We start from the raw sequence: 12,847 nt of genomic DNA on the forward strand, positions 1-12,847 counted from the left end.
TAATGAATTGGTCTGGGGTGGGACCAGGCAGAGGGAGTTATTAAAAGCTCTCCAGGTGAGTGTCAGTGCAGCCACCACTGAGAATCACAGCACCCAGTGATGCCCACAGGCCTCCTTCCCGTCTGTTGGCTCTGTCACTGACTAGCCACGTAACCCTGGTGCAGTTCTATTACGTTCCTCAGCCTGAGCTTCCTTACCTCCAAAACGGGCATAACAAGAGTACCGGTCCAATGAGGATTATGGAGATAACACACGACACACCTAGAAGAGGGTCTGGGACGCAGCAACACTTTCACATTAGCTGTTACAGTGGTGATAGTATGGTACCATGTGGTCGTTTGTGCCTGAGGCTGGGACTTCAGCACGCTTCTCTGTCTCAGAGAGCAGGGACCATAACTTCAGCCCAAGTGAGATGTTATAAAGTTTACCAAAAGCTCCTTATGTGAATAAACCTCTAGAATCTAATCGGTAGCTCACTGTGAGGTACTATTTAGGTCCCTAGAGGGGATGCATGAGCTCATAGCTCTAGTTCACATAAAGGAACTCACTCACCTGGGATTGAAGTGAATTTTCTCTGGAACTTCCATATGGTCTGTGACCACTTTCTGGTTGTCTCTATAATTAATTGGGTCATCAGGAATCCTAAATTTAGCTACCTGAATTTCAGAGTCACTCAGTTCAGCGTGGGAGATTCTTGCGTAACCCAATCTGTGGCAGAAACAGAAATGGTTTGTAAAGATTTTACCATCATACTGAAATCTGATGAGATCTGGCAGATAATACCTTCACTAATAAGTCAGTTTCCCATTTCTAACTCTGTATATCACTAGAATGAACTGGATTTACTACTCTAAATGTTTACCAAAATATTTCTTTCATGATGTAAATGAATAAAGAGCATGCTCATAGATTTAATTAACATAATTGGCAACCTTACTCTACTTTTTTATAGTAACTAACGAATATTCTATATATACAAATTGCCTCTCACATAATTGTTTTGTGTCAGTAGCAGGAATTCTCCAGAATTCCTGGAGAATTTAGGAGCAAAATCCTCCAGAATTTAGAAGCATAGTCCTAAATTCTTTTTTACCTTAAAAAAAAACTATAAAGATCACATGCACATTTTCATTCACAATTAAACACCTAAAGAAAAGACTTTTAATGGCTGAAAGCATCAATTCTTCGGCGCTCAGCCTTCCTTATGGTGGTCCAAAGAACTGGACTGCCAAAGAATTGATGCTTTCGAACTGTGGTGCTGGAGAAGACTCTTTGAGAGTCTCTTAAACAGTAAGGAGATCAAACCAGTCAATCCTAAAGGAAATCAACTCTGAATATTCATTGGAAGGACTGATGCTAAAGCTGAAGCTACAATACTTGGGCCACCTGATGCAAAGAGCCAACTCATTGGAAAAGACCCCAATGCTGGGAAAATTTGAGGGTATGAGTAGAAGGGGCTACAGAAGATGAGATGGTTGGATGGCATCACTGACTTAGTGCATATGAGTGTGAGCAAGCTCTGGGAGATGGTGAAGGACAGGGAAGCCTGGAGTGCTTGCAGGCCTTGGGGTCACAAACAGTCAGACATGACTTAGCAATTGAACAACAACGTCTGAAAAACTGCACATTTTTAATGTCTGGGAAAAAAATGTACATCCTGCTTTTGCTTCAAGCTTTCAGTTCTCCAGGAATTTCAAAGCACTTTGTAGATGTTATCCAAAGAGTTATCAGAAGCTCAGATGGAAAAATGGGGGAACCATGAACAGCCAAGAATTAATTTTATTTATAGTTTGCCTCTTTAAAAGTCAGCTTCAGTCTGACTTTTATTCAAAGAACAAATACATTCATTTGTTCATTATTCAAAGAACAAATGTATTTCAAGCCCCTACTACATGGAGGCATTGTTCTAGGTATTGGAAACAACCAGTGACTAAAACAAATTTCTTGCCCTCATAGAGTTTCCATTCTAATTGAGGAGGACAAATATATGTATATATGTATGGTGATAAGTACCCAAATACTGTGGGATAACAAGCAGAGGACAGAGTACAGAAAACACTAGGTGGCAAATGCTGTTATTCTATAATCAATGGTCAGAGCATACCTCTCTGACAAAGTGACATTTGAGCAAAAAGCTGAATGAAGTGAGGGAGCAAGCCGCACAGGTATTGGAGGAAGGGTGTTCTTGGGAACGGGAACAGCAAATGCAAAGGTGCTGAGGTCAAATGTACTTGGCTTTTCTGAGAACCAGCTCCACAGTGACTGGAATGGAGTACGTAAGGGGAACCTGAGTTTGCATGGGGTAGCAGATGATGCAAAGCCTTCCTAACAGACTTCAGAGTTTCTCTGAGAGGGAGATGGGGCATTGTGCAGAGATGCAGTGGCTATGGTGTAGAGAGCAGACATCAGGGTAACAGTCAAAGAAGAGAGACCAGTTAGAAGGGCACAGAGGTAATTTAGATGAAAGACCAGCAGGGGCTTGGGCCACAGTGGCAGAGGGAGGAAAACTTAAAACCTGTAGCTCCATCCAGAATAGAGACAGAAACCCAGAGCTGGAACAAGTGGAGAAGCAAGCCTGCCCACCACAGCAGATGAGAGAAGCACAGCCTCAGCATCAGATGTGGCTCTGAGCTGTCTGACAGGTTAATGCATTTGTCTAAAAGCTCAGGTCCCAATTCTGTGTAGTTCCCTGTAATTCAACGTCACTCTCTCTAGTAAATCTAGGTCATTTATTTCCCAAATCTCTAAGATCAAAGTTTAACCCATTTCATAGATTCTGCCTTCAAAAAGCCATTGAAGATAAGGAACCTGACAATCTAAATCTTCTACCAAAGCACAGAGTCTTTCATTGTTGTCCAGTAAGTATTTATTAAGTGCCTACTGAGAGCAGGGCATTGAATTAGATGATCCAGGTAAAGTTTATAGAATTGGTTTCCTGGACAGAAACTGAATAACAGTAGTCCCTAACTGCATTAATTTTGACATTTTCAAAATTACCTTCCCATCTGTTACAGACTAAATGTTTGTGTCTCCTCCCCCCAAATTCATGTGTTGAAGCCCTAAACCCACCCTCTCCCCTGTGCAGCCACATTTGGACCTCTAAGGAAGTAATTAAGTTAAATTAGGTGGTGTAGGTCCCTGATCCAGTAGGATTAGTGTCCTTATAGGAAGAGTATCGGCTTCCCTGGTAGCTTGGTGGTAAAGAATGCACCTGCCAATGCAAGAGATGTGGGTTCAATCCCTGGGTCAGGAAGCTCCCCTGGAGAAGAAAATGGCAACCCACTCCAGTATTCCTGCCTGGGAAATCTCATGGACAGAGGAGCCCGGCGGGCTACAGTCTATGGGGTCCCAAAGAGCTGGACACAACTTGGTGACGAAACAACAGCAAAAGGAAGAGATATCACAGAACATGCACGCTCTTTCCCTCTGTCCCCAAAACCATACGAAAACTGATTTCTGTTGCTAAAGACACCCAGTCCATTGTATTTCTGTTATGGCAACCTGAGCAGATCAAGATACCGTCTCTCGCAGTCATAGTCACTATAAGCATGTGTGTGTGTGTGCATGCGCATTGCACTCAGTCGCTCAGTCATGTCCGACTCTTTGCCACCCCATGGACTGTAGTTCTCTAGGCTCCTCTGTCCATGGAATTTTCCAGGCAAGAATACTCGAGTGGGTTGCCATGTCCTACTCCAGGGGATCTTCCTGAACCAGGGATTGAACCCATGTCTCTAGAGTCTCCTGCATTGGCAGGCAGATTGTTTACCACTGTGCCACCTGGGAAGCCATATGTATGTATATATATGTCCAAAAATATTGCCATCCCACTCTCCCAAGGAGGAAAAAAAGAAGGTTTTGGGCCACAAACGTACAAACAGAGCCCAGTCATTACTTATAATGGGCACTGGTACTACAAATACCCCTGTTACTTGGCAACGAACAATTTTTACATTTTGAACTTATACCTATTTCAATCTAAATCATAAACTGCTTTCTAGAGACTCTAATACCCTCATTAAAGCAACCACTTTAATATGAATTTAAACAGAAGTAGTATTTTCAATCTGAGATATCAGTCTTTTTCTTTTGGTATTAAACCGCCCTTTGCTTTGTTTAAAGAAACACTGCCTTCAAAACAGATTTACAGTTACATGCTTGAATTCTGAGATTTTTCAGCTGTACTATTTTGGAATTTTACATATATGGATAATGCTCACTTTTTTATATGGGGTAATCTTTTTTAAAAAATATAATCTACCTAGAGAGCTCACCACAACATGGCAGTGACCCCACCTTACCCAAGATTAATGATCAGAAGTCCACAAAGCTGGAATTCAAGCCCAGGCTTCATGCTGTCTCTACCATGTCATACAGTTAAAACTGGTGCCATTCCTAACATGTTCTGACAGTTAACAATTATCATGCTTAACAGCTTACACAGTATCCTTTTTGTATAATTGAAGTTGATTTGCTTAGCCATTTACTCTTTCTTAAATCATTAGGCCATGCCCTGAAAAAAAATGTTAAATTGGGTAACTAACCAAATCAATGTTTATGAAAAGTAACAAAATTAATTAATTGCTTCCCTAAAGTTTTTCTTTCCAGGATAGACCCAAAAGATCACAGTAATAACAGATTCAGAAAAACAACTCTCAAACACCTATGCTTACCTGATCAGCCCTCGATACATAATGTATTCACACCATCTGTCTTGATCTGTGCTGTCAATATCCTAATGATGGAGAGAGAAGAGAATGTTTAAAGCATTAAAAACAGTGCTCTATTTTGAATTGCCAGGGAAATGTGTGAGATGCAGTAATAAACATGCCTTTCTTTGTACATGCTATTTACTCCACCTGACTCCTACTGATGTTTTAAGGTCCAAATTGTTTATTCATTCTACAGATACTTCCAAAACACCTACCTTTTCCCCTTCTAGCCCCTAGTAAAACAGGAAGGTGGTCTAGAGAGGGAGGTAAGCAAGTAAATGGGGAATTACTACACAGCACCTGGCTTCCCACAGCTTCCTGAGTCTCGCATCCCGAGCAGAACTGATCACATGGCTCCTCGGTCATCCTGTGTAGTCCTGTAGGTCCACCAGCTACACCATTCTGCTCAACTGTTTATAGTCTCTACTCTCCCCTGCCTGAGCAGAGAGCCTCTTAATCACCTTGGCTCCCTGGTGCTTAGCATGAAGCCTGGCGTCTGGCAAGAGTTCAGTCTGTATTCGTTAAATGGACTCATTGGAAAAACACACATTTTGGGAGTAATCATGAGTCTCTTTGATGTAGAAAGCTTGAGACCAGCATTATTTTTCAATAGAAAGTCAGAACATAAGCATTTGTTGCTATTATATGTTAGGAAAATTCTAAACATGGAGTTTTTATACTAAAGAAACCTTCATTTTCATCTTTTAAAAAATATACCTGACTTTTTACTATTTTGACTAAATTTTACTATTAAAATATAATTAAAAAATATTTTTAAATGACTAAAAGAATACACATAATTTATTTTGTATTTCTAAATTTTTTTCTTCAGCTTGGTAGTGGACACATAAATGCTAGTTTTTTCTTCTTTGGCCCCTCTGTGTGGCTTGTGAGATCTCAGTTCCTGACCAGGGGTTGAATCCCTGGGCCACAGCAGTGAAAGCCTGGAATCCTAACCACTAGACCACCAGGGAACTGTGGATTCTTGTTAATTAATCTTTACTATTATTCACATATCACACACATACAATATGACTTTTGTATACACAGAAAATTTGTAATATATTTTAAAAATCAAATTTAAATTGGATTTCCCTGGTGGTCCAATGGTTAAGACTCTGCACTTCCACTGCAGGGGGCACAGGTTCAATCTCTGGTTGGGGAAGTTCCACATGGCATACAGCAGGGCAAAAAAAATTTTTTCTTCTAATATTTTAATGATGAAAAAAGCAAATATATTTTAAAAGTATTGCTCTGGCTTGCCTTGGGAAGAGATAAAAATTTAGCTATTTACCTGTATGTCATGGGAATAATCAATTAAGAATGTTTTCCAATCTTTTATTTTACTAGTTTTTTTTAAAAGATGCTCTCAAATTTTAAGACTGCAGAATTTAAATACTCATTTCTTAAAGAGGAATATCTATTCACTCAAGCATTTATGATTAAAATTCCCCTCTGCATTAATAAAGTTCCTAATAGAAAAAGTTATATAAGAATCTGCTGCCAATCTTGACACAGCTTCTGACCATGACAGTGGAACCCAATAGAGTATTAAATTAAAATAAAATAAAATTCCTCTTCCCTGCACACACACACACACACACATTCCCTCTCTTACTAGGATACAATCAATTTTTTCTTAAACTTGCCAAATATCATCTTGTCTAATGTTTTGTACTTTATAGACCATATACTTACATGTTTATCTAATATGATTTTATACATACAGCCAGACGTACATAATACAAATATATAGCTACCCCTTACTGAGTGCATCCTATATACAAAGCTGAGGGCTTTTTAGACATTATCTTATCTTACATCCTCATGACAACCCCATGATAGGTATTATTATCCCTACTTTATAGATGGTTAACCAGAAAGGTTAAGTAACTTGCCCCAAGGTCACAAAGCTGGTAAATGTGACACCAGGTAGGCTAGTGTATGAAGAGATTACATGGAGAGAGAGGCCCAGCCAGCAGCCAGCACCCGGAACCAAGGCCCAGATATGTGAGTGGGGGACATGTCAGAACCCCCAGTCACGGACACCAGCTAACAAGTGAACCCAGGCAAGAACAGAACACCATTCTGCAGACCCACAGAGTCACAAGGTTATTAGATCAACTGTTCTTTTTAAGCCACTAAGGCTTGTAGCTTTCACAGTGATACACAGTGATAAATAGCTAATGCAGCCCCTGTGACTCCACACTCTTCAGATTTTCCTCTTACTCTTCTGATCTCTACTTAATCTCTTTTCTGAGATAATCTCTCCCTTCTCTTCCTTCACCCATTACCCTCATGAGAGCCACACTAAAGGTGATTCTATCAGGGATTTTCTTTGGTCTTCCTTTGGCAAGTCTCTTAACTCTGTAAGCAACAATGTCCCCTCCCACAATTGGAATAATCAACTAGACAATGACAACTCCTTAATCTATATTTCTGATCCTGACTTTCCTTCTTAGTTCCAGATCCATATATTCAGCTGCCTAGTAGACATCTCCCCTAATATCCCACAGATTGTTCAACTCAGGCCATACCTGAACCCATCTTCTTTGCAAACCTCTCCTTCCTTACGGGTTCTCTATAATAATGTGTCACCATCATAAACCCTCCCTCTGACCAAAGCCAAAATTAGGAGTCCACCTTGACTCCACTTCTGCCTTATCCACTAGGACAGAGATTAACTCATCTCCCTAATATCTGCCTTGCCCCGTTCCAAAGTTGTATGGTTTTTAGCTAGGTTTAAGAGTATCAAGATTCAATATTGCAGCACATCTCGGTGCTCTATGATGACCTAGATGGGTGGGATGGGGGTAGATTAGGAGGGAGGTCCAAGAGAGAGGGGATATATGTATGCATATGACTGATTCACTTCACTGTACAGCAGAAACCAACACAACATTGTAAAGCAAGTATATTCCAACGAAGAAAATTTAAACAAGAGAAGCAATCTCACACAACATTGTAAATAAACTATATTTCAATTACAAAAAAAGAAAAAAAATTAAATATTGCATCTCTCAGGCTTCCCAGGCGGCACCAGTGGTGAAGAACCCACCTGCCAATGCAGGAGACGTAAGAGATGAGGGTTTGATCTGAGTCAGAAAGATCCCCTGGAGGAGGACACGGAAACCCACTGCAATATTCTTGCCTGGAGAATCCCCATGGACAGAGGAGCCTAGGGGACTACAGTCCACAGGGTCACACAGACTCGGACACCACTGAAGCGACTTAGCACACACGCACGCACACTGCATCTCTCAATTTCCTGAACAGTGAGATATGGCCAATGACTAAATTCTAATCAACAAAATGTAAGTATGAGTGTTGGAGTTTGTCTTAGAGATAACTTGTATATGCTCCTGGCCCCTTATCCCTTCCTCTATCTTGCTAACTAGAACAAGGATATGGCCATCTTGGAACATGAAGCAAACTTGGGAGTGGAGCCCTTGTAATGTGGAGCCACAAAATAGAAGGAGCACGTTCTCAATACCCCCTAGTACCATACTTGCAGTAAATCACCTGCCCAGACATTCACATAGAGAAACATACCTCTTATTTAAGCCACTGTCATTCTGTTTTCTCACATACAGAAAACTCTCATCATGCCATACTCTCTCACCTGTCTCTCTACGCACTTGATAAGATGGATAAGCCTTTTTGTTTGCAGATATTCTCTCAAGACAATGAACTAAAAAGAGACACGTAAAGGACCAAGAAATGTACATAGGGCTTAACTAAATATAACAATTACATTTCTCATTATAAATTAATGCACTTGGGACTTTCCTGGTGATCCAGTGGCTAAGACGCCTCGCTCCCAATGCAGGAGGTCCCAGTTCGATTCCTGGTTAGAGAACTAGATTCCACACGTTACAGCAAAGATCAAAGACCCCAAGTGCTACAACTAAGACCCAGTGCAGCCACAAAAATAATTTTTTTAAAAAAGACCCATTGCTATTTTTAAAAAAATAAATAAAAATAAAATGCTGCATTTAACATTCTAGTGTATATATATCTCAAGGATTTAACTGTCAGTTTCCCAGAGCATGATTATATCTGGATACACCAACAAATTCAACCATTTGGGACCTGAACAGAAAAGGACAAACTCAGTGTCATTTAGTGACACTGATCAGCCAGCCTCTCTATATGACATATTATCTTCTACCCTCATCATGATTAACTTGCACAATGTGGCAGATTGTATTTTCTAAACATGGCTACAGTAATCCACCTTCCATGTAATATTCTTATGTGAATTTGACACTCACCTCACCAAGAGATGGGGTTTATGTTTTGTTCACTTGAATGTGAGCAAGCTTGTGATGATGAGAGACATGATCCTATATGACTTACAAGGTCATACAAGACACTACAGCTTCTTCCTGGGTCTCTTGGGACTCACTTTTAGCACTCAGCCATCATGCAAGAAAGAAGCCCAAGAAGGCTATAGAAAAGAACCAGGACTCTGAGTCCAAAGCCAGAGCTGAGCTCCTCGTCAAAAGCCCCACCAACTTGCCCCTTATGAGTCATCTGCAAAAGGGCTCCTCCAGTCCTCAGTTGAGCCATCTCTCTGTGTGCCACAGACATGAGCTATCCCCACTGGGTCTTGTCCAATTTGCAGATTCATGAGCAGAGAGATGAATGCTTTTTAAAGCCAGTATGTTTTGGTAGTTTTCCATGCAGCAGTTAGATAATCAAGATACATATTAAAATGTTGGGTTGGGTTTTTTGCAACCTGAAGAAACATCACTTTATTTAAGAAACCAGAACACCTAATAAGGTTGTGTTACCTTCACATTGCCGTGTTTAATGAGCTGTAGATAATCTCTGGAACCAGGTGCTGATGTGATATATCCCAGAAATATCACTTGCTCAGAGCTATTTTTCAGTAGTTTTGAAACAGCAATAGCTTGAAGTTTCCTGTCGAGGTCATCTCTGAAAAAATGCCAAAATATACCTCTTTATTGCATGTGAAAAACAATTTAAAAAAATACTAGGTACCTAAGTTCCCAAATAATATCTTCAAACAGTGTGCAAACCCAGAATAATTCGTATTAGGACACATTAACTTCAGTTCAGTTGTCGCCCAGTCATGTCTGACTCTTTGCAACCTCATGGACTGTAGCACACCAGGCTTCCCTGTCCATCACCAACTCCTGGAGCTTGCTCAAACTCATGTTCATCGAGTTGGTGATGCTATCCAACCATGTCATCCTCTGTCATCCCATTATCCTTTTGCCTTCAATCTTTCCCAGCATCAGGGTCTTTTCCAAGTAGTCAGTTCTATGCATCAGGTGGCCAAAGTACTGGAGTTTCAGCTTCAGCATCAGTCCTTCCAATGAACACCCAGGACTGAGTTCCTTTAGAATGGACTGGTTGGATTCCTTGCAGTCCAAGGGACTCTTAAGAGTCTTCTCCAACACCACAGTTCAAAAGCATCAATTCTTTGGTGCTCAGCTTTCTTTATGGTCCAACTCTCACATCCATACATGACTACTGGAAAAACCACAGCTTTGACTGTTATGCAAATGAGCAAGACAGCTATTGTGCTTCAACTGAGCAGCTGGTAAAATTTTGACTAAGAATGATATAACCTTTCCCCACAGATCATTTGGAATCGAGTAGATCTAAATAACTAAAAGCAGCATTTGTTCAACTTTTCATCAGAGGAAATTATATTAATAATCTTAAAACCTGGTCATTGGTATTAGAGCTAAAGATTAGTAGTTTAAAAAAATCAGGAGTAAGAGGGAGAATCCTAATATTCACAGAACACATCAGTTTGTTAACCTACTCAACTCTTTCAACTGAACACTTTCTAAAAGCCTCCACAGCTCTCCTGGTCAAACACTAGCTAAGCAGCGGCTTTTATTATGTTGAGCACTCTAAGCGTGTAACTGACAATCAGGCAAGTACCTCAAGCTTTTGGGGGGTTATCATCAGTCTGGGGAAAAATAGGGACATCACAGTTGGTATGATCCAGAGAGGAAAAGTGAAACCACTCTAGGCATTTCAAACAAAGTGAATTTAATATAGGGGATTGGCTACTAGGTGACAGGAAGCCAAATAGGACTCAGTGAGGCAACTGGAGTTGAGTGAGAAACGACTACCACCTCGAGGGCCAGAGGGACAACAGGAAGAGATGATATTCCCAGAATCCACAAGCTGGTACTAGCTGATGCGAAATGGTACTATGGAGAAGGCTACTTAGAAGAATCTGCTACCATTGAAGGAGGAGTTGGAGCCACAGTGGAGACTCAGCTGCTGCCAGAGACAACAAAGAAAGCAGAGAGAGGGAATGAGAAATACTCTATCTCCTCCTCTCCTCCAACCCTCCAGCCTTGCATTAGTGCATTACATTGGCTCAACCTATTCAGAAGCCAGAAGGCAACAGACTATGGGAAATGTGGTTTCCAGCAATCTGTAGCTGGAAGGGAGATGAAGCAGGAATGGATCCAAGCGCAAACAGGCAGCAGACCAACACAGGCATTTAGAGAGTAAGACAGCTAATGTGCACACTCAGTTGCTCAGTCATGTCCGACTCTTTGCGACTCCATGGACTGTATAGCCTGCCAGGCTGCTCTGTCCATGGGATTAGCCCAGCAAGAATCCAGGGGATCTTCCCAACCCAGGGATTGACCCCATGTCTCCTGTGGCTCCTACATTGGCAGGAAGATTCTTTACCACTGAGCCACCTGGAAAGCAGGAGACAGCTAATACATCACTGTTAAGAAACAGCAGTGGGAAAGGAAGATAGAGATCACCAAGGACTGAGAAGATTGGAGAAAACTCACTGAAGTAGAAGACAGGTCTAAACTTATCCATTCTTATGCACAGACAGCTGAGCACTATCAAAAGATGTCTCAAGAAGTAGAAGAGTGAAAAGAATGACCATTTGTTGAACATCTTTGCCCAGATCCATTGCCAACTCTTCTCTATGCCCTGGAGGCTGATCCCAGCAGATTTCATCTCATGGGCTCCCTTGTCTGCTAATTACCAGTGAGGTCTGGTCAAGTGAAGGCACCAGCAGGAGATGAACAGGTAAGGAAGAGAGAGAAGTTGGGATATTTCTTCTCCAGGAGCTGCATTCTTCATGCCTGGTGGCCCTTTTCTGATTCAAGATCAAAGAGGGCTCTGGGAACACAGTATCTCTCTGTCCCTTCAGCCCTAAGTATCGTAATGATTCTCCACTGTTAACTAGTGTTTGAGTACCTTAGCGTCTCTTACCTGTTCCCCTGACCCTTCCAACATCTTTGTAAGTAGTCCCTTCATTAGGTCTGCAATGAATTCTGTTCCTTTCACACCCGCAGCCGGGATTCAAATCAAGTCTAGAGCCTACCAAAGTTACTGCTCCACAGATAGAGTTTTCATTCAAATATGTTTTAGCAATATATCACTAGAAAATAATCTATGAATTTGGTTTTACATTTTCTCAGGAGATAAATTTCATCCACTGATAATAATTAAAATGTGTATGTATATATAGGTATAAAGGAAGAAGGAGGAGGGACTAGGAGAGAGGGAGAAACAGAGGGCGACTGAATGCATGTTTTATGTTTCCTTATCTGTTGATGTATAATCAGCCCAATAGCCCTATAATGTGGGCTGAAAAAAACTGATTTTATCTGATTTTCAGAGACAAGGGAAATATAACTCACTGAGTTTACCTTACAACAGAACAAAAACTATAACTACAGACTACAGGTTCTGTATGGGTTTGTACATTTGTTCTTCCTTGTACATTTCTGCCTGTTATAGGGGAGGAAAAACACACAATAATTAAGTGGTGACTCAATTAATTACCTAAAATAATACCAATTTTAGTTATGGTGTATACCTAAATAATTAAGGAATGCCACTGTTTTCTGTTAATTGGTTGTAAAGACATTTGTATAGTCGGTAATTTTAGAAATCCCACTGAATCAGCTGATAACATGCATAAGCATTTTGTAGTTCATTCTTAATATTAATCTGATTTCATGTTTATAAGCCATAATCACTAGAAAGTGAAATCCTTAAATATTTATTCAGAATAAAAAATTTTATGTAGTGTTATAGAAAACAGTGGCAAACAGAAATATGTAATGATGACTTTACAAACTATTTGAAGTGTGAACTTTCTCGTGTCACTT

At 40.6% G+C, this 12,847-nt stretch overlaps 1 protein-coding gene across 17 annotated transcripts in view; it reads right to left on the reverse strand.

Annotated features, from left to right (window-relative positions):
- Positions 1-12,847, reverse strand: part of CWH43 (cell wall biogenesis 43 C-terminal homolog) — a 60,611-nt gene that overhangs the window by 11,678 nt on the left and 36,086 nt on the right. For 11 of the 17 annotated variants that reach the window (XR_015165425.1, XM_086405795.1, XM_086405806.1 and 8 more), the window contains 3 exons: positions 9,506-9,650; positions 4,671-4,732; positions 553-708 (listed from right to left, as the gene is read on the reverse strand). Coding sequence is in view for 15 of the 17 variants with exons in the window: in XM_086405795.1 (XP_086261921.1) it covers positions 553-708; positions 4,671-4,732; positions 9,506-9,650 (363 nt within the window). In the remaining 2 variants the exon portion in view is untranslated. Of the gene's footprint in view, positions 1-552; positions 709-4,410; positions 4,511-4,670; positions 4,733-9,505; positions 9,651-12,847 lie in introns of those variants that run through there. The other 6 variants (XM_086405810.1, XM_086405808.1, XM_086405805.1 and 3 more) reach the window with 3 other exon arrangements.

The sequence above is a fragment of the Bos grunniens genome, chromosome 6 (assembly GCF_055505025.1).
Source record: "Bos grunniens cultivar Pamir isolate PY7600 chromosome 6, Bosgru_T2T1.0, whole genome shotgun sequence".
Classification (NCBI taxonomy): Eukaryota; Metazoa; Chordata; class Mammalia; order Artiodactyla; family Bovidae; genus Bos; species Bos grunniens.